The 22,605-nt window shown below is 35.9% G+C and overlaps 1 protein-coding gene across 1 annotated transcript; it reads left to right on the forward strand.

Annotated features, from left to right (window-relative positions):
• The first annotated feature begins 404 nt into the window (after positions 1–404).
• On the forward strand, positions 405–17,768 carry LOC138712562 (synaptic vesicle glycoprotein 2B-like). The gene is made up of 5 exons (XM_069844486.1): positions 405–885; positions 3,717–3,973; positions 11,129–11,288; positions 14,603–14,718; positions 17,593–17,768. Exons 1-5 carry the CDS (start codon positions 707–709, stop codon positions 17,649–17,651), a joined length of 771 nt encoding a protein of 256 aa, XP_069700587.1. The 5' UTR covers positions 405–706; the 3' UTR covers positions 17,652–17,768.
• The last annotated feature ends 4,837 nt before the right edge of the window (positions 17,769–22,605 follow it).

The following is a 22,605-nucleotide window of genomic DNA, read 5'->3' on the forward strand; positions in this document are numbered from 1 at the left end:
CAAACCGATCGCTTTACTTGCTTCAAGTAAAATTTCCGTGTTTTCCCTAATCGTTTGTGGACTTTCTCCTAACATATTCACGTCATCTGCATAGACAAGAAGCTGATGTAACCCGTTCAATTCCAAACCCTGCCTGTTATCCTTAACGTTCCTAATGGTATATTCTAAAGCGAAGTTAAAAAGTAAAGGTGATAGTGCATCTCCCTGCTTTAGCCCACAGTGAATTGGAAAAGCATCAGATAGAAACTGACCTATACGGACTCTGCTGTATGTTTCACTGAGACACGTTTTAATTAATCGAAGTAGTTTCTTGGGAATACCAAATTCAATAAGAATATCATATAATACTTCCCTCTTAACCGAGTCATATGCCTTTTTGAAACAAATTAAATAAGAACTTACAATCAGCATGTTTGTAGCAAGTGTACACACTACACGTCCATCCGACTCTTCTTACTATTGAGCAGAATGGGCCGTGTTTAGTTAACTTAATGAAGCAGGGTGCCCGTGTCCGAGCTCTAGACTACTTATAACTTTCACCAGAATAATATTAATGAGTAATGAAAAATTATGAAAAAGATGACAGGGTAAGCCAGCCAAATTATCGTCTTTGTCGATCATAAATGTCACTTGAGCTCCGGAATTTGATCCCCGCCTAACACTGTCTTCTGAACGGAGGAATATAGAGTAACTTATGGTTTGACAGATGCCGCGCATTACCACCAGCGTGGCCGAGTCGCCCCTGGACTACAGAGTCGCCGTCTGCAGCGACCATTTCGCCCATGCCTTCAACGGTATGAACCAGTTGACGACCTACTTGTTCAGGAAGAAGTTTCTCTACCGGACACTTCTTTCAATCTTCATCAGCACTTGTCTTTTTATGGGGTTAGTATTTACCTAATTCTTGTTCTAATATATAGATTGATCAACAAGTTTCACGTGCTTAGGCCTGAACGTTTTCTTATACAAAGTGGAAGTGAAATAACCCTGCAGAATGAAAGGGGCGATAGGGTACACTTGAAGGAATAGAAAACCTATATAAACTTAAGTCAGAACTTTCACTGCAAATCCAGCATTCTCCAACCTTTCCTATTTTCTAACTTCCTCTTAAGGTAAGCGTTCACTACATCGCATCGCACTCCTCGTACGAATTGCACGCAACGGATATTTTAAGTGCAGTGCGTTCACTGTAACGACTCCATCTTATCGCCTCATCGGATTCCCCTATCAGCTGTTTCAAAAACATGACGTCGTACGATATTGACATTGCTGAAAACAGAGGAGTTGAGGTTAGGTCTATTAATTACGTCTGTTAGCGAATAAGAATTTGTAATTGCTTCATGCGTCTTAATTGAAGAAGAAGAAACGAAAGAAATATTGGTTACATAATATATTTGCAAGAAACGACTTGATTACTGTAATGGGAACGCCTCAAATTATATAATTCTTCGCAATTTTCTACACGCGAAATAAGTTTTCCGTCTGCCATTTTGGCGCGACACTGAACATAGGACAACATAATAGTAACAGTTGACCAATTAAAATTGATTTATTAAAGAAGGCCATGATCGCACGCATCGGAAAAGTTGCCCATCCGAGAAACGTAGACGGATTTGCTGGGAGGCGATGCGTGCGATACGATGTAGTGAACGCGGTTAGGCCTACACAACAATTACAGCAAAGATAGTCTTTTTCCGATCTGTGCGATTCGTCCGATGCATGCGATACGATGTAGTGAACGCTTACCTTTAGTCTCCGCTTATGATCCACATATCTTAATGTCGTCCATCATTTCGTATCTTCTTCCGCCCCGAACTCTACTCCCGTTCACCATTCCTTCCAGTACATCCTTCAGTAGTCAGTTTCTTCTCAGCCAGTGACCCAGCCAATTCCTTTTTCTCTTTTTCATCAGTTTCAGCATCATTCTTTCTTCACCCACTCTTTCCAACACAGCTTCATTTCTTATTCTGTCTGTCCATTTCACATTCTTCATTCTTCTCCATATCCACATTTCAAATGCTTCTATTCGTTTCTCTTCACTTTGTCGTAATGTCCACGTTTATATGCCATACAATGCCACACTCCACACAAAACACTTCATTAGTCTCTTCCTTAGTTCTTTTTCCAGAGGTCCGCAGAAGATGCTCCTTTTTCTATTGAAAGTTTCCCTTGCCGTTGCTATCCTGCTTTTGAATTCCTGGCTGCAGCTCATGTTACTGCTTATAGTACATCCCAAGTAATTGAAGCTGTTCAAACCGGTAGTAGGTAACTGTTTTATAAATTCCAACTTTCAGTATTTTTGAAAGCAGACTGCATGACAAAAGCTTCTCAACCATATTATAGCAAGCATTTTCCATATTTATTTTGTGTTTAATTTTCTCCCAAGTGTCATTTATATTTGTCACCGTTTCTCCAAGATATTTGAATTTTTCCACCTCTTCAAAGGATAAATTTCTAATTTTTATATTTCCATTTCGTACTATTTTCTGAACACGAGACATAATCATATACTTTGTCTTTTCCGATTTACTTTCAAACTCATCTCTTTACTTGCTTGAAGTAAAATTTTCGTGTTTTCCCTAATAGTTTGAAGTTTTTCTCCTAACATATTCACGTCATCCCCATAGACAAGCAGTTTATGTAACCCGTTCAATTCCAAACCCTTTCTGTTTTCCTGGCACTCTCCTAATGGTATATTCATGGGTGAATATATAATAGGTTGCGAAACTTACTGAGTTTCCCGTAACACATAATAGAGCCGCTGTTGTAGAAACTGACCTTGCTGCCACCTGTTGTGGGGAGGGGCGTCATTACATCTAGCAGCGCACCAAGTAGCGAAAAGAGTAATTACTCCATGCATTTAGCAGCGCACCTGGTGACGAAAATGTTAAACTGTGCAGAAAGTATTCCCTCCCACCCTCATCGATATTCAAAACTAACCCAATTTTAAATAAAACATTTACAGTTTTATTCCTCACAGCATCTTCTATTGAAAATTCTTACAACAGGAATATAAAAGAGACGATCTATTTTACACTACCCAATTAAAATATAACCAGACAGAGACAAAAACTAAAGCAAAAGGTTAGATAATTGGGATTGTATTCTTTGGGTATTTAGTGTACAGCGCAATGGAAAAGTCTGCAAGAACTACTTAGATAGTTCAATTTATTATATTACCATTACTTTACAATACATTCAACGACACTATTTTTACAACGTCCATAAACATCACTTTAACATACACTGCTTATACACACACGTATCACTTTATGTTCACTTATTAGCAAGTTTCAATCCGCCATCTCGTCTCCTCGACTCTCCCGTACAGCAATATCTCGAACGGATAAATAGAGAACTCTGGGTAATGTAGCCAACACGTAGTTCTAATGTTCAACACCTACGACGTTGGGCGCTGATCATCTTATTTCAGCCCCCTACCGCCAGATGGTGTTGACCGCAGTTTCGCATCCTATTATATATTTATCTATGGTATATTCTAGAGCAAAGTTAAAAAGTAAAGGTGATAGTACATCTCCTTATTTTAGCACGCAGTGAATTGGAAAAACATCAGAAAGAAACTGGCCTATATGGACTCTGTTGTATGTCTAACTGAGACACATTTTAATTAATCTAACTAGGTTTATTATTAGTTGGTAAAAGTCAACACTTTTCCTAATAAAATGAAGTGTACACTCTCACTTTGGTGTATGTAGACTTGGGGTGCTCAACATTTGGCTCGCGAGCCTGCTGGAGCAATCTGAACATCATGCCGTTCATGAGAACGTGAACTGCAGTATGGGCTCTAAGACATTTCTACAACTGGAGTACACCAAGAAGGGCAGCAGGTCCCTGTGCACGGTGGCGAACGTCTACCCTGCCCGCTATATCATCCCGCTAGCCGGCTCCATCCTTCTGGGACGCCTTGCCCTGCTGTTCCTCATAGATCGCATGAAGAGGACGTTAGCACTCTGTAAGTATCGATGTGACGGATCACAGAGCAGCCCGTCAGAGTTTATCGCTGACACAAGGGGTCGACCTCATAGATCGCATGAAGAGGACGTTAGCACTCTGTAAGTATCGATGTGACGGATCACAGAGCAGCCCGTCAGAGTTTATCGCTGACACAAGGGGTCGAATTTGCAATATCTTGCAGATAAAATCTTTTTTTGAGTGTTATTTACGACGCTATACGAGATACATAGCGACTGTGGAGATGGTGATAGCGAAATCGGCTGATGATTAGAGGATCCGTCATACTATTATCTTATATTCGCCTTATACTCGGAAAATCTCGGAATAAAACCCAACCAGGTTATCGGCTTAAGCAGTATTCGAACACAGGACCGAGAGCAATCTTGAATAATGAGTCACACTCGTTATCGCGGTTTGGACACGTGATGGTGGCAGTCTGCGTGTGATGCAAGTCTAAATCATCTTTCAGTTTCAGTTTGCATATTTGGTTACTAAAACTAAACTAAACTAAACAGAACAGAACTGAACTGAACTGAACTGAGCTAAATAGAACTGAACTGGATTAAAATAAACTAAACTAAACAGAACAGAACAGAACAGAACAGAACTGAACTGAACTGAGCTAAATAGAACTGAACTGGATTAAACTAAACTAAACTAAACAGAACAGAACAGAACAGAACTGAACTGAACTGAACTGAGCTAAATAGAACTGAACTGGATTAAACTAAACTAAACTAAACTAAACTAAACAGAACAGAACAGAACCGAACTGAACTGAGCTAATTAGAACTGAACTGAACAGAACAGAACAGAACAGAACAGAACTGAACTGAACTGAACAGAACAGAACAGAACAGAACAGAACAGAACAGAACAGAACAGAACAGAACTGAACTGAACTGAACAGAACAGAACAGAACAGAACAGAACTGAACTGAACAGAACAGAACAGGACAGAACTGAACTGAACAGAACAGAACAGGACAGAACTGAACTGAACTGAACTAAACAGAACAGAACAGAACAGAACTGAACTGAACTGAACTGAACTAAACAGAACAGAACAGAACAGAACTGAACTGAACTGAACTAAACAGAACAGAACAGAACAGAACTGAACTGAACTGAACAGAACTGAACTGAACAGAACAGAACTAAACAGAACAGAACAGAACAGAACAGAACAGAACTGAACTGAACTGAACTGAACTGAACAGAACAGAACAGAACTGAACTGAACTGAACTGAACAGAACAGAACAGAACTGAACTGAACTGAACTAAACAGAACAGAACAGAACTGAACTGAACTGAACAGAACAGAACTAAACAGAACAGAACTGAACAGAACAGAACAGAACAGAACAGAACAGAACAGAACAGAACTGAACTGAACTGAACTGAACTGAACTGAACAGAACAGAACTGAACTGAACTGAACTGAACAGAACAGAACTGAACTGAACTGAACAGAACAGAACTAAACAGAACAGAACAGAACTGAACTGAACTGAACAGAACAGAACTAAACAGAACAGAACTGAACTGAACTGAACTAAACGGAACAGAACAGAACTGAACTGAACTGAACTAAACATAACAGAACAGAACAGAACTGAACTGAACTGAACAGAACTGAACTGAACAGAACAGAACTAAACAGAACAGAACAGAACAGAACAGAACAGAACAGAACAGAACAGAACAGAACAGAACTGAACTGAACTGAACAGAACAGAACTGAACTGAACTGAACTAAACAGAACAGAACAGAACTGAACTGAACTGAACAGAACAGAACTAAACAGAACAGAACTGAACAGAACAGAACAGAACAGAACAGAACAGAACAGAACAGAACTGAACTGAACTGAACTGAACTGAACTGAACTGAACAGAACTGAACTGAACTGAACTAAACAGAACAGAACAGAACTGAACTGAACTGAACAGAACAGAACTAAACAGAACAGAACAGAACTGAACTGAACTGAACAGAACAGAACTAAACAGAACAGAACTGAACTGAACTGAACTGAACTGAACAGAACAGAACTGAACTGAACTAAACAGAACAGAACAGAACAGAACTGAACTGAACTGAACAGAGCAGAGCTGAGCTGAGCTGAACTGAACTGAACAGAACAGAACAGAACTGAACTGAACTGAACAGAACAGAACAGAACTGAACTGAAGTGAAGTGAACTAAAATATTTTCTGCTCAATCTTTGCTCATTTGTTGATGTTTTCTCGAGTTCAGGATATGTCCTTCGTTGGTATATCCGTCAGAAATGTACGCATCTGCCATCTGTGGTGTCAACCAATGAACCTGCAAAGCACGGCCTCGAATGATTGTAACTCTAGTCAAAGAAATGTTTCAAATGAAACATTTAATATTGAAACGAAATATATATGGGAGGTACAAGTAAAAAGACACTCTGTCCCTCAAAATATTTTAGGAAGCAAAGAACACCTTGCCACCCAAAGTCGGTGCCACTTCCTTCGGGAATTGCTTCTGACGAATTTAAGTAGGCTGTTCTAAAGTGACTGCGAGGTTTAGAAATGCATCTTTTTTTTAAGGGCATAAGTCAGGAAAAGTAAATTTGTGAAAAATTGAAAAAAAATCTATGTTAGAGAGAAACTATTTGGAAATATATAATTCCGGACATGTGGGCTGATTGTCTAGGTTACAGTTGTTGGTTTTTAAAGTAACAATACGTATTATGCGGATATTGAGATTTTATTGAGATTTAAAATATGAAAAAAGCCGACCTTTAAAAAAATCAACTTTATAACAAGTAAAATCAAATACGATGCAGATATTCTCGTGCTATTCTTGAATTACTTTACTGGAAATCATACACAAATCAAAAAATCAATTTTATAACAAGTAAAATCAAATACGATGCAGATATTTTCGTGCTATTCTAGAATTACTTTACTGCAAATCATACACAAATAAAAAAATCAATTTTATAACAAGTAAAATCAAATACGATACGGATATTTTCGTGCTATTCTAGAATTACTTTACTGCAAATCATACACAAATCAAAAAATCAATTTTATAACAAGTAAAATCAAATACGATGCAGATATTTTCGTGCTATTCTAGAATTACTTTACTGCAAATCATACAAAAATAAAAAAATCAATTTTATAACAAGTAAAATCAAATACGATGCAGATATTTTCGTGCTATTCTTGAATTACTTTACTGAAAATCATACACAAATAAAAAAATCAATTTTATAACAAGTAAAATCAAATACGATGCAGATATTTTCGTGCTATTCTTGAATTACTTTACTGGAAATCATACACAAATCAAAAAATCAATTTTATAACAAGTAAAATCAAATACAATGCAGATATTTTCGTGCTATTCTTGAATTACTTTACTGCAAATCATACACAAATAAAAAATCAATTTTATAACAAGTAAAATCAAATACGATGCAGATATTTTCGTGCTATTCTTGAATTACTTTACTGGAAATCATACACAAATCAAAAAATCAATTTTATAACAAGTAAAATCAAATACGATGCAGATATTTTCGTGCTATTCTTGAATTACTTTACTGCAAATCATACACAAATCAAAAAATCAATTTTATAACAAGTAAAATCAAATACGATGAAGATATTTTCGTGCTATTCTTGAATTACTTTACTGGAAATCATACACAAATCAAAAAATCAATTTTATAACAAGTAAAATCAAATACGATGCAGATATTTTCGTGCTATTCTTGAATTACTTTACTGCAAACCATACACAAATAAAAAATCAATTTTATAATAAGTAAAATCAAATACGATGCAGATATTTTCGTGCTATTCTTGAATTACTTTACTGGAAATCATACACAATCAACAAACAGATTGTATAATAATTATATATAATAAAAAAGAGTAAAATATAATGAATTATGAAGAGAAATCAGTCTTTTCTCTTCGGCTGTAATTACTGTTTTCAAGTCATCGTACGTTGCATTACTGTCTGTAGGCCAGCTGAAAAATTCTTTACAAAATGCCGTGTGCTCACGATGTAGGGCCTACTGCTTCACTTCCCCCCCCCCCCATGTTTTGCACTTATTTCTGTCACTTTTTCTACTGGGTCGAGTAGGCTGATACTACTAGATACAGTACTTTGATGTATCCATCTCTGTCATGTGTATACTCAAAGTGGAATAGGGTATACATTGCAAAATTGATTACCTCATTTTTCTGTTTTTTCCTTCTTTCTTCAGAAACAGCAGTCTTTTCGTAATATTTATTCTGTTTTCAGCTGTTCGTACTCAATCACCACTGCCGATTAAATAGTTTTAAAAAGATGCACGTCATTGACTACTGACCAATTAAAACAAATTGTGATTTTAACTTGCTCTAACAACCCAACGAACAATGCTATTAGCGCCCTTTCAAGCAAAAACGATGTATCAATGCACTTTCGAAACTATGATAAAAATGAAAATAAAAAAAATGACGACTTAAGCCCATTGGGAAAATTAAATTCAAATATAAAAATAAGTCAGGTTATGGATTGAACTATCCAACTCTTAGGTAAGTAATTCATTTTTAAATGTCACATTTCAACTTATTCCCTCGCTATCCTATGTTTTGCTTCAATCTTCTGCTTGTATCCTGTACGTTAGATCCTGGATACAGTATGGTCTGGTTTGAAACATCCTTTCTTTGAGCTTTACAGAAATGGATCAGCAGGTCTAAGTTCTGGGGATCGATCCAGCCAGTTGATATTGCGAAGCCGAGAAATTAAGTATTTAGGAAAATATTTTTCAACAATCACAATATGTCTCTAGCAGAATTGGCTTAATCCTGTCTTGCTGAAAGCAAATGCTTTCCTTGTTTAGCGCGTCTCTCAATAATGTCTATGATATTGCCAGTAACTTTCACCATTCACTGTAATAACTCATTTTCATCATGTAAAAAGTTGTTGTTGTTGTTGTTGTTTTCTAATGCCAGGCGCTTGACAACAAAGTCATTTGACCTCTTGCACTCCAATATTTTTCAAAGACATTATCATGACCAGCCACTGAAGCACAGATTTTGAGGTGTTCCGAATCCATTTCTTGGTTTGAGTTGCACAATGGGCAGTTAGGGGACTGATATATTCCAATTCTATGCAGGTGTTTGGCCAAACAATCATGGCCTGTTGCCAATCTAAATACAGCTACAGACGATTTTAGTGGTAAATCGGGAATTAACTGTGGATTATGATGCAGTGAGTTCCATTTTTTCTCTTGTGATTGTGTTATCAAATTTTGTTTGTTGAAGTCTAAGTATGTAGATTTAATAAATCTCTTCACAGAGTAATACGTAGATTTAGTAACAGGTCTGCAAGTAGCAGTGCTGCCCTTCTTTGCTAAAGCATCCGCATTCTCGTTTCCCAGGATTCCACAATGGGATGGTATCCATTGGAATACAGTTATTTTATTGAGTGATATTAATTGAGAGAGCATTTTAGTTATTTCTGCTGTTTGAGATGAAGGTGTGTGTTTAGAGACGATTGATAGAATAGCTGCTTTGGAGTCTGACAATATAACTGCATTCCTAAATTTATTGATGTGGCATAGAAGATTCCTGAGACATTCACTTATTGCAATGATTTCTCCATCAAAACTTGTTGTTCCATATCCAAGAGATCTATAAAGTGAGAAGAGACAGCACGTAGCACCTGCACCGGCACCTTGTTCTCTGGAGATCAAGGATCCGTCTGTGTATAAATGAAGCCAGTTTTGTGGAGGGTACCTAATATTAATTGTCTCTAAAGACAATTGTTTCAGTACTTCAGTGTTGACTTCTGATTTCAGTACCGATATTTCTTCTGTTAAATTTAGATTATATTCTATATTTAATAGAATTAAAGGGTTTAGTTTAATTGTAAGTTTTCTTTTAAATTCGGGATATTGATGAAACCGATGATGATGACTCCAGCAGAACCCGAACATCATATGGTCTGTTTGATCACCTTTTCAAGTATGCATTGGTCGTTCATGAAGTGCTTAGACGACTTTCAAATTGTTGCTGCTTTTATTTAATTTTATAATATTGTGTCAAACTCGTCAGCACCAACGTGTCACAAACAATTTCCACGTAAGATTGTAACAAAAGATTTAACAAAAAATAAGACACAGATGGGATCACTTGAAAGTGTTATTTTTAAGAAATAATAACATGCCAACATAGGCACCTTAATGGATAATACGTCCTTTAAGATTGCTATTGCCTCAAGGCTTGGTGTTAAAATTTGTTTTCCACACAAATGTATTTGTAGTGCAGATGTCGATTCTTCTGGCCTCCATGGATTAAGTTGCCTCAAAAATTCTGGACGATTTTCCAGACACGTCATGATTAACGACATCATTAAAAGGGCCCTAATTTCCGCTGGTTTTCCTACCATTCTAGAACCCATTGACATAAATCGTTCCGATGGCAAACGTCCAGATGGCTTAACTCTAACACCGTGGTCCAAAGGCAAATCACTTTTATGGGATGCCACTTGTTATAACACCTTCGCTTCTTCTTATTTGCCCAAAACTTCCAAACTCGCTGGGTCAGCCGCTGCATCTGCTGTTGTAATTAAACGCAATAAGTATCTCGATCTTCTGGATAGATATAATTTTGTCGTTTTCGCCGTAGAATCTATGGGCCCATGGTGTTCCGAGGCGAAGTTGTTAACTTCTGATATCGGCAAGTATTTATCAGCACTTAACGGTGACTCTCGCCCTACGGCTTTCCTCCGCCAAAGAATTAGTATTGCCATTCAACGAGGGAACGCTATAAGTGTTATGGGGACTTTTCTAGAATCTAAATCGTTGGAAGAAATATTCTATTTCGTATAGAGCTGTAGAGAGCATTTCGCATCCTTTAGTTTTGTTGCTAATTTCTAGTTTGTCTCTTACTCAGTTGTTTAATTTAATTTCAAAATTGAATTAAAGTTTATTTTGCCAATACAGTATATTATATTGCATTGTTCGAGCCGTATCTTGTGATATTTTGTTGTTCTATCTATAAGCTTTATATTCACTTCAGAATAGCATGCTTGAATTCGTCAGACCCAACTGCTGGATAATATATTTCATTCAATGCACACGATAACACACTCGTATCTTATCGAATCATAGCGATGCTGCTGGCTGTTGCCGGTGTTTGCTGTTCGTTGCTGCCGTTTTTCGACGTCCACGTGCTGCGGATGTGTCTGGCCTTCGTCTTCATGGCCTGCTATGCCGCCTCCCTCACCGTCTTCTCCATCATAACCATCGAGATCTTCCCCACTTGTGTCAGGTAATAAGAAAGTTTTGAAAGAAGTTGGCGTGTGTCAAAGAGAACAAGCGACGTGAAGAATGGACGTAATTTAGTAACAGATTTTAGTGATTGATTTTAATATTTTGCAATTCATTTTTATAGTTTTCAGAGAAGTCTGTATTGTATATTAAAAGTATTTATTTCAGTCACTGACTTCACAGCATATGTTTAAGGTGTTAAACCTTTGCATTACATGTTTAAAGGACGTATGAACGTTTTCGTTGGACTACACCAACATCATCAGATACGAAGTACATTTCAGCAATATCAATAATCTCTTCATAATCTCTACAAATACAATACATATTTAGTAGCATGCAAAATAAAACATACTAAAAACAAACATGGTTATGATACGCATTGACATTCTTGTATGACTGCCCTTATTGTCAATTAATTAAAACACACGTGTAAGTTGCGAAATATATATATGTTTGCAAGTCTTCACACATGGAATAATGAAGTAACATGATATAAAAGGAATAAAAATAACTAAGGTAATTATGTATTATGAGTGTGAAGAGTTGAAAATTACAGTATTTAATTACATTTATTATATTCATATTTCTGTTTCTCAATAATGCACATATTTCAACCATTTAGAACGTGTGTATCGTGGTGTGTGTCTCGTAATTTGTCTTGAATGTTTTTCAAATTAATTGTCTTATAAATGCCAATATATTATAAGTTGGAGTGTTTAATGTTGATAGTAATGTATATTTAATTTGACTATGATGCTGTTCATCCAATCTGGAAATAATTGAAATCAGTAAGTTGATGACCCAATTTTAAACAATTTTGAAATTTAACTTGTGTACTATGTTAAATGGATAGAAACTTATATGACAATATATGGTCGATATCCAATACTGTAATCGTAATAAACTGTATGATAAGGTGCAAGTCAGGTGTCATAATTAACTGGAAAAAATCAAATGTTAAATAAATCATTATTAATAATGTTGATGAAGCAAGTTATTTGACTAGTATCATATGAATTTAAATGAAGTTCAAAATTCGATGCTGTTATTGTGGGTAATGGAATAGTTACGAAAATGAAATAGTTGTGTGCGATTATTATATACTGGTAGCGAATGATTTTAAGTTTATGAGAGAGAGAGAGGGGGAGAGAGAGGGGGGAGAGCGAGAGGGGGAGAGAGAGGGGGAGAGAGGGAGAGAGGGATAGAGAGAGAGGGAGAGAGAGAGGGAGAGAGAGGGAGAGAGAGAGGGGGGAGAGAGAGGGGAGAGAGAGGAGTGGGGGAGAGAGAGGGGGGAGAGAAGGAGAGAGAGGGGGAGAGAGGGGGGTAGAGAGAGCGGGGGAGAGAGACAGAGAAAGGAGGAGAGAGAGGCAGAGAGAGGGGGAGAGAGAGGAGAGGGGGAGAGAGGGGGGAGATAGAGGGGGAAGGGGGATAGAGGGAGAGAGGGGGGAGAGAGAGGGAGAGAGAGAGGAAGGAAGGGAGGGAGAGAGGGAGGGAGGGAGGGAGAGAGGGAGGGAGGGAGAGAGGGAGAGAGGGAGAGAGAGGGAGAGAAAGAGAGTTTTGAACCAGGAAGTCGATCACACAATTGAACTTCGTAACTCTCGAATAATTTTTATTTTGTGAATATTATAATGTAATGTTTTGATAGGTAAGTGCAATTGATTTAGAATTTTACAGATTTTATATATACAGTATAACAATATTTATGTTGAGGAAAATTGTTAGTTTATTTGTTTTAATAGTAGTTAATGGGTTTTATTTAATTGGTTACTTTTATTATAGTTGAAGTTCTTTTAACATTATTCTAACGTAATGATTCTTCGTAATATTCATGTTCGTAAGAGCTCTAATAAGGTTAGTTTTACTGATATTTTATCACATTTCAGATGTTATTAATTTTCTTACTAAGACGCAAACATTTTCTTTTTTTATGTAATTATTATTTGTATTGGGGAGGCCGAAACGTAGATGGGAAGATAATATTGAAATGGATTTGAGGGTGGTGGGATATGATGATAGAGACTTGATTAATCTTGCACAGGATAGGGACTGATGGCAGGATTATGTAAGGTCGCAATGAACCTGTGGGTTTCTTAAAAGCCATAAATAAGTTGGTATTTTTCTCCTGTTTTAGATTATTTTTGGCTTTAAATTACAAGTCAAATTAAAACTTAAATAAATATTACATTGGTAGCTCCTTACACCTTCTTTACTTTCTTCTTGTCGGTTATATTTCTCTGTTATATCACCCTCGTCTTTATCTCACACTCTTAATCCCCTTCCCTTCTTTCTCTACCACATCTCTCTTACTTTTCTCCTTACTTTCGTCTCTTTATCTTTTCTTCACTTTTTTCTTCCCTTTTATTAGCTCTTCTCTTCTCTTCTCTTCTCTTCTCTTCTCTTCTCTTCTCTTCTCTTCTCTTCTCTTCTCTTCTCTTCTCTTCTCTTCTCTTCTCTTCTCTTCTCTTCTCTTCTCTTCTCTTCTCTTCTCTTCTCTTCTCTTCTCTTCTCTTCTCTTCTCTTCTCTTCTCTTCTCTTATTCTTCTTTTAGTTCCTTTATCACTCTTCTCCCTCCTCTACATCTCAATTTTGTCTTCCCACTCCTTTTCCCCTCTTCTCTCTCTTCAATTTCTTCCTCTTATTCAATTTTTCTTCTATTCCACTTACTCTTCCATTCTTTCTCCTAGTCATATTTATTTTTCAATTTTCACTCCTTAGTGCCATCTTTATTTTCACATTTCTCCTCTCCTCTCCTCTCCTCTCCTCTCCTCTCCTCTCCTCTCCTCTCCTCTCCTCTCCTCTCCTCTCCTCTCGTCTCGTCTCGTCTCGTCTCGTCTCGTCTCGTCTCGTCTCGTCTCGTCTCGTCTCGTCTCGTCTCGTCTCGTCTCGTCTCGTCTCGTCTCGTCTCGTCTCGTCTCGTCTCGTCTCTTCTCTTCTCTTCTCTTCTCTTCTCTTCTCTTCTCTTCTCTTCTCTTCTCTTCTCTTCTCTTCTCTTCTCTTCTCTTCTCTTACATCTCAATTTTGTCTTCCCACCTCTTTTCCCCTCTTCTCTCTCTTCAATTTCTTTCTCTTATTCAAATTTTTTTCTATTCCACTTATTCTTGCATTCTTTCTTCCAATCATATTTAGCCTTCAATTTTCACTCCTCTGTGTAATCTTTATTTTCACATGTCTCTTCTTTTACTCTTCTATTCCATTTCTTAATTATTCCTTTCTTTTTTTTCTCCTTATCGTGCTATGATAAATTTAAGTTATCTGCAAGAAGTTTTCATAATTTGCACACAATATTGAAGTTGAATTCATTTTTCATTACAGGGGCACAGCAAATGGGTTGATTCCAATTTTGGCTCGGATTGGACTGACTTTGGTTTTGCGGCATTTTTGGTCGACTTGCATCATTGCGTTAGAGAGTATTACCTTCTGCGTCTTAAGTGAGTACAATTGAACCATTACAGAACCAAAAACATATTCACATCCACTGTCCACGAAGTATTTAATGAAATTGAACACATGCACGGGAAAAAAATCGAACTGTTGTACACTGCTGTGAGCACGAATTAGATTCGAATAAATTCCCGTACAGCCTGAAGTTATCCAAAATTTCCCGTATCGTCTTTGAAGAATAAATTTCCGTTTCGAAAAATTCCCGTACCTTCTGAAGAATAAATGCCTGTTTCGAAAAATTCCCGTACCGTCTGAAGAATAAATGCCCATTTCAAAAAATTCCCGTACCGCCTGAAGAATAAATGCCTGTTTCGAAAAATTCCCGTACCGTCTGAAGAATAAATGCCCATTTCGAAAAATTCCCGTACCGTCTGAAGAATAAATGCCCATTCCGAAAAATTCCCGCACCGTCTGAAGAATAAATGCCCATTTCGAAAAATTCCCGTACCGCCTGAAGAATAAATGCCCATTTCGAAAAAATTCCCTTACCGTCTGAAGAATAAATGCCCATTTAAAAAAATTCCCGTACCGTCTGAAGAATAAATGCCCATTTCGAAAAATTCCCGTACCGTCTGAAGAATAAATGCCCATTTCGAAAAATTCCCGTACCGTCTGAAGAATAAATGCCCATTTCGAAAAATTCCCATACCGCCTGAAGAATAAATGCCCATTTCGAAAAATTCCCTTACCGTCTGAAGAATAAATGCTCATTTCGAAAAATTCCAGTACTATCTGAAGAATAGGCCTAAATGCCCATTTCGAAAAATTCCCATACCGTCTGAACGGGGCCTTAGAGTGAAAACACAACGTAACTCAATTACCGACCCCCAAGTAGCAACGCTACAAGAATGAAGTCTTTACGTGAGCGAAAGTCAATCATCCCTACATAGTATTACCATGGATAAATAAAATTATAGTCGCGACGCTGTTATTTCCGGCGTGACTCCTCCTCTTTGCTTACGTCTCAGGAAGTCAAGGCTCTATAAAGTCTAGGTAGGTAGTATCCTTCGCCATTTTTGTTCTTTCGTTGCCGAGATACCAGACGAGGGATCTATTTGCCACACCGTTAAACATTATCATGTCGTAGCTCCTATGATAATAAATCAAACGCACTGTAATTCAGCAAATAATTGAGCGGCAAATAACGTCCTCCTGTGCTTTCTGCGAACGCCAACGAAAGAGCCAAAATGGCGGGCGATTATATATTAAGTATTTATCCAGCCTTAGGAAATGCTTAACATCTTCATCAGCGAATCACAAGACGCACACATTTAAATGTAGCCGACCTGCAACGTGATTGGCTGCCGGAAATTAGAACGACGGGACTATAGGATGCATAACTTATTGAGTTTTCCGTTTCATACACCAGAGGCGCTAATGTAGAAATTGATCTGAATGAATATTCCTCCCCCCTCCCCCAAAAAAAAAAATCATTTGAAAATTTATTTATTCGGCGGGCCGAACTGAACACATCGGAGGGTCGTAATTGACCCGCGGACCATAGTTTTCCCATCCTTGATCTAGAAGTATTAATTAATTGGATAACTTACTCGTACGTTGGTCAGTGTACAGATTAGAGAATTTTATTATCATAACTCAGTGATGTCAAAGCAAGCGCATTTTTCTGACCTTGATGTCGTGCGCGGGCATCAAGCGCTAAGTATGGAAAGAGGAAGGGTTGTGTATATGAATAAGCAACCTGTTGGATTAAGAAAACAGTGGTGCACAAACTTCAAACGGAACGTGAAATTTTATGTCGTTATTTTTATATGGCTTCTTTCTGTTTAATATTATCTAGGCTATATTATCTGTAAAACAAAAGTACTAACACTGATTTCTTAATATTGCACTTGTGTTTTAAATCTTAATAATATACTAGGGTTAAGAAGGAATATTCACTTAAATTCCATAGTAGTATAATATTATACTGTATTATTAAGTGGAAGAGAAGCATCATTCATAAAGAAAGTGATATTGCAAAGAAAGAGATTGAGTATGACATGATAAGTTGGAATTTATGTTGATGGTATCTTTAGCCTTACAAAAGTAATCGGTAAACTAATCAAAACAATATTACAGTACAAAGCAAAGTTACCTAGATACTGTATCTGTTTTAAGTGTAACTAATATTACATAACAAAACTCTTATCGCATTATGCTTTTGAGGTGATATTTGTGAGCAACTTCCTATCATCAGAATATTAAATTATTTTCTCGAAATCTGCTGAAGCTATAGAGCTGACATTTTTACAACATATGGGCACGTATCTTTTGCTTATCATGTAACAGTAGTTGCTTTGTTAATTCATTTCCTTACCAACAATTTCCATGCGAATATTTTCAAAATTTTCAATACACTATCTTCAGTAATACGTAGGTATATACGGTATATTAGATTTACGAAAACATTCTGTAAGGCTACTAAGTAAATAGGCCTATGCCTGAAAATTTCACTTTTCTATACGAAAAATTGAGAAAATATTTCTTTTGAATAAAAAAAATCAAACTTGTGAAAAATGAGCATTAAAATTAAAACTTACATTCTTATAATGCACTTATAATTCTCAGAGGAATCTAAAAATTAACATGGATAGAGTTTTAAAAAGTTCTCTTCCCTTTATCCATTGAATCAGTGCTGGCCATCCCTGAATATAGCTCGACCAAGCGGCATATACCACCTCTTTCGTCTGTCTCTTTCCTTTTCGCTGTAAAGCGCTCAGGCTCTCCTGGGCTCTAAAGCGCGCGCTTGCTTCTGTGGGCATCAATTGACATGCCTGTCATAACTTAATGTTAACCTGATGATGTCGCCAGGGAACCCAGAATATTCGAAGACGAACTAAGCCTTTCGTTTTCTATTTCAGTTGCTTCTTTCGCATCCTTATTCCTGCCGGATCGCAGGAAGAAGCCAATGATGGAATGAACTACAGGAATGTGTCCCCGGCTTGCTTCCACACTGTTGTCAAACAGAGGCGCTTTTCCGGACAACCTCTGTAAATTGTTAGCGTCATTCGTCACGTGTGCTCTTAAACAAAGGGAGCCCAAGAAAATAAAGATATAAAAAAGATGAACGTGCTTCTTCCGACAGATTGGAGAATTACTGTTTATAAATCGTTTATCTTGATTCTTTCAGCTGTTGGGAATGCTTAGCTAAGCATGTCAACCCCAGTGGCGAAGCTAAGTTGAATACTGGGTAAGCTGAAAAAATCTGCTTACCTTGTATCTTTTTATAGAGTAGATGTTTATCGACTTTTCTATCAAAATCCTTTGTGACACAGATCCCACAAGAAGATGATGACCACTCATTTTCACCCCCAAACAGAATACAGGTGAAATAATATCTTATTTGTCTCAGAGCATCCTGTTAGCCAGGAGTATTTCTTATACCATGACAATTGAAAATTTATATTTTTCTTTTAGTGTCGATCTCCTATCTTTGTAATCACTTTTTGTTTCATACAGCCAACTTGAAAACGATTTCTCTTTTAATTCTACAAATAATGACCTCAATGTTTCTTAGTATGCATCATTTTATACAAAATTAATATGTAACATACACGCATGCACTTTTGATAAATCTAACACTCAACAACGCAGAGCATTCAGAGAACACCAATATAGCGCGACGTATTATTGTGTCGGAAGGTTATCCTTGTTTAGTACGAAGATGAAGGGAATCGATACCCCCTCCCCGGTTACCCCTCAAGTTTGCGAGTCAAGGTTGTAGCCATGCCTTTAGAGGCTTCTGCCACAAGCCTCGCACTGACCTCTCCATCCTGGAATGACTGCCAACAGTGAACTTAATATATGGGAAGATCGAAGTGAAACCAAGTGTTACGATATATCGTTATTACAAACTTATAGGCCTACTGTTACTAGGTATAATAATAACTCAAATTGTTCGAGAAGGCTAACAAGTAAACCTTCAGGTGGGGTAAGAAAACAAAGACTTACCTTTATTACCATTCGATTAAGCATTAAAAGCAATACAAAATACGTAAATTTTACAACTCGAACGCAATGAACACCAGAGATCGCGACCAATCAAGATCAAGTTGACATGGGCTACTTAGATTGCAAACAACTATACCACGCAGCATGCTAGACGCGAGAGCGAAGACAGTACTGCTGTAGTCGCGCTGTCAGCTAGTTTGTACCTTGCAGTTTATTGTGTAATGTTATGTGCGGTGAGCTGAAGAAGATGAACCCAGTGAATATAGTGATTAAAATTCTGGATAAACTAAATGAAGAGGGTTATAAGGAGACAGTGAAATGTCGCGGAAGGAACTTGGAAATTTTGATGATATATATGACTTATTAAAGAGTTATGAATCGGAAGCAGTTGAAGAAAGTCATACTCTGGACACTGGTGAAAATGAACCATGAAATGATGACAATGTCATGCCTCATGTACGAGAATAGGAGACCGAAAAAACAAATACTACCTCAGAAGAGGAATTAAGTACTTCACAAAGTTCCGGTTCTCAATACGCTCCGTCCCCTCCCGAAACATCCCGAGTCATTGACTTTGAAGAAAAATGTGAAGTAACAGAATATTTGATTCTGTCAGGTGTACCGACAAACAAAAAGAAAAAGTTTAACCATAGGTCATGGAGCAGCATGGAGCATAAATTCACTTGGTTAACACACGAAAGTCAACTGTCAAAAGATTGCAACTCATAAATCGTATTTGGTGGTATGATTTTGGACAGTTTGGACATGTAAAATGTTTAAGTGTTCAAGTGTTTAATACAGACGAATGTGGGTTCCATAAGGAAATGCCTTTCGGCTGAACATTAGAGGTCAAGGAACCAGTAAAGTGTATGGTGTCGTGCAATCCAAGGGGACAACTACACAGTCCTACACTATAACGCCGGTGGTTTCTAAAGCTGGAAAACTGATGCCAAAGTTACTACTTATTCCCCAAGAACCGAAAGGTATAAGTCAAAGAGTTGCGGAACGCATTTTCCAAAGTGACAACATTGTAGTAAAATGGACTTCGTCGGGAAAAATGACCAAAAAATATGGATACAATTCTTACGAGAAATATTCCTTCCTAATCCTGCAACTTGCAATCTTCTGCTGTTGGACTCGTATGGTGTCCACTGCGACGAAAATACAATTAAGCAACTGTTAGAAGAAGGGGACTATGGTCTTGAAAAACTAGTAGTTAAAATCATACCACCAAATACGACTTATGAGTTGCAATCTTTGGACAGGTACTTTTTTCGAATGTATAAGCATATGATTTGACGCATTTCTCATAATGTAGATTTTGATGATTCATCTGATACATTACAACAACGCAACAATATACTGAAACTACAGTCGCTTGTTTACCAGAAGTTTCCTTCTCCACGATTCCAACAGGCGCATGGGTATGGTTGGGTGTTAGCTGAATTGGGATCCAGAAGTGGACAACGTTTTCAAAACACTACAGAATACTGTATCCGAAATATACAAGGAATATGTACGATTTGAGCAAAATCAGCCTGTATAAAGTGCGGGTGGTGTACTGACAATTTATGTTTCCAACATTTTGCATTAGCTATCAGTGCTATCACTGTTGTGCGACATATGTTTCTGGATAAAAACAAATCAGATTCTGGATTACGATGCGTTAAGTAACATGATGACCACATCATCGTTTTCCTTCTTATGCATTAATCGCTAGTTGAAGGTGTGCTTTCTTGCTGCTTGAAGCCTCGTGTTCTGGGCTGTATATCGCACTTAATAATTGCAGTCGAGTTACGAAATTTTAGGATTATTCATATTTTATTATGCTGATTCCAAAAATATAAGTTTCATTTTCATTGTTTTTTACCTCAGGTGAAGGTTTACTTGTAAGCCTCAAAAGTCTCTTAAGAGCTTCGCCACTGGTATACCGCTCCATATGTGTCTCAATACCAGCACGCTCGTCTTCCATCCAGGAGACCCGACTTCGATCTCCGACTTGACCGTGACGGAATTTGTGACGGGTGAAGCAGACATTGCAGAGTACTTTTCACAGAGTACTCTTGTGGGGTCTTGTGGGGTCTAGACCTGTCCTCGGAGAGTTGACTAAAGAGCAGCTATCCATATTGTATGAAATTAATTTGCACGGCGATGTAATAGATTTATTCTTGTAGTTATATTGCTTTTCTGGTGGTGTGGAAAATAAGATCTGGTGGCCTTAACTCTAGCAGAATAAATAAATAAATAAATAAATAAATAAATAAATAAATAAATAAATAAATAAATAAATAAATAAATAAATAAATAAATAAATAGATACATAGATACATAGAAAAATAGATACATAGATAAATAAATAAATAGATAAATAAATAAATAAATAGATAAATAGATAAATAAATAAATAAATAGATAAATAGATAAATAAATAAATAAATAGATAAATAAATAAGTAAATAGATACATAAACAAATAGATAAATAAATAAGTAGATAAATAAGTAGATAAATAAATAAATAATTAAATAAATAAATAGATAAATAAATAAGTAAATAGATACATAAATAAATAGATAAATAAATAAGTAGATAAATAAATAAGTAGATAAATAAATAAATAAATAAATAATTAAATAGGTAAATAAATAAGTAGATAAATAAATAGATAAATAAGTAAATAGATAAATAAATAAGTAGATAAATAAATAAAATGTAAATAGGTAAATAAGTAAATAGATAAATAAATACAGTAAGTAGATAAATAAATAAATAAATAAATAAATAAATAAATAAATAAATAAGTAAATAAGTAAATAAATACATAAATAAATAAGTAGATAAATAAATAGATAAATAAATAGATAAATAAATAAATAGGTAAATAAATAAATAGATAAATAAATAAATAACAAATAAATAAATAAATAAATAAGTAAATAAATAGATAAATAGATACATAGATAAATAGATAAATAGATACATAGATACATAGATAAATAGATACATAGATAAATAAATGAATAGATAAATAGATAAATAGATAAATAAATAATTAAATAGATACATAAATAAATAGATAAATAAATAAGTATATAAATAAATAGGTAGATAAATAAATAAATAAACAAATAAATAAATAAATAGATAAATAAATAAGTAAATAGATACATAAATAAATAAGAAGATAAATAAATAAATAAGTAGATAAATAAATAAATAAATAAATAAATAAATAAATAAATAAGTAAATAAATAAATTTCGAGTTTTCATCGTTTACTATAAAATCGTGTCTCTACTCATGAACAGACTATTTTCGACTTGCTTTGTGCTCATCTATTATTTTTCACAAAGGTCTTATTTCTAGCCTGTAATGTTGAGAATTGTAATTTTTTCTTTAATTTAGTCAATCTGGTTTTCATTCACTTTGAAAACGTGTTGTAACCAAAATTATTATGTATTATTCGAGCTTGTTTGTTAATAAGTGAATATAAGAATTTCAGCTTCAAAGTTTCCCAATTCGTAAACAGCATTTGTAAATAATTAGGGGGGAACATACAGGTTTGAGGGTCAAAGAAAGTCATTTTCAATTAAGTTTTTTATATAAAGATTGAACATTTATCTTTATATCAGTGAAAGAATTTTTACGATATATACAATATTTTAGTAGATATGACCATAAACGTGCAAGGGTGCGCTTATTTATCTCTCCACACATAAGGTATATTTAAAACTCATTTCCCGTGACTTGTATGTTTCGAAAACAGTTTTTCAGATAACTCGGTAAGATTTTTAGATACCGCAGTAAAATATTGCATGCAACTGCCTTTCATACTTGTGAACAAGACGAACTACAATTATTGCTGTAATATTTACAGAATAATTTTTTCCCTAAAAAACATTACAAATTTAACTCCTCATAAGAA

Source organism: Periplaneta americana, chromosome 13, assembly GCF_040183065.1.
Source record: "Periplaneta americana isolate PAMFEO1 chromosome 13, P.americana_PAMFEO1_priV1, whole genome shotgun sequence".
In the NCBI taxonomy this organism is placed as follows: domain Eukaryota; kingdom Metazoa; phylum Arthropoda; class Insecta; order Blattodea; family Blattidae; genus Periplaneta; species Periplaneta americana.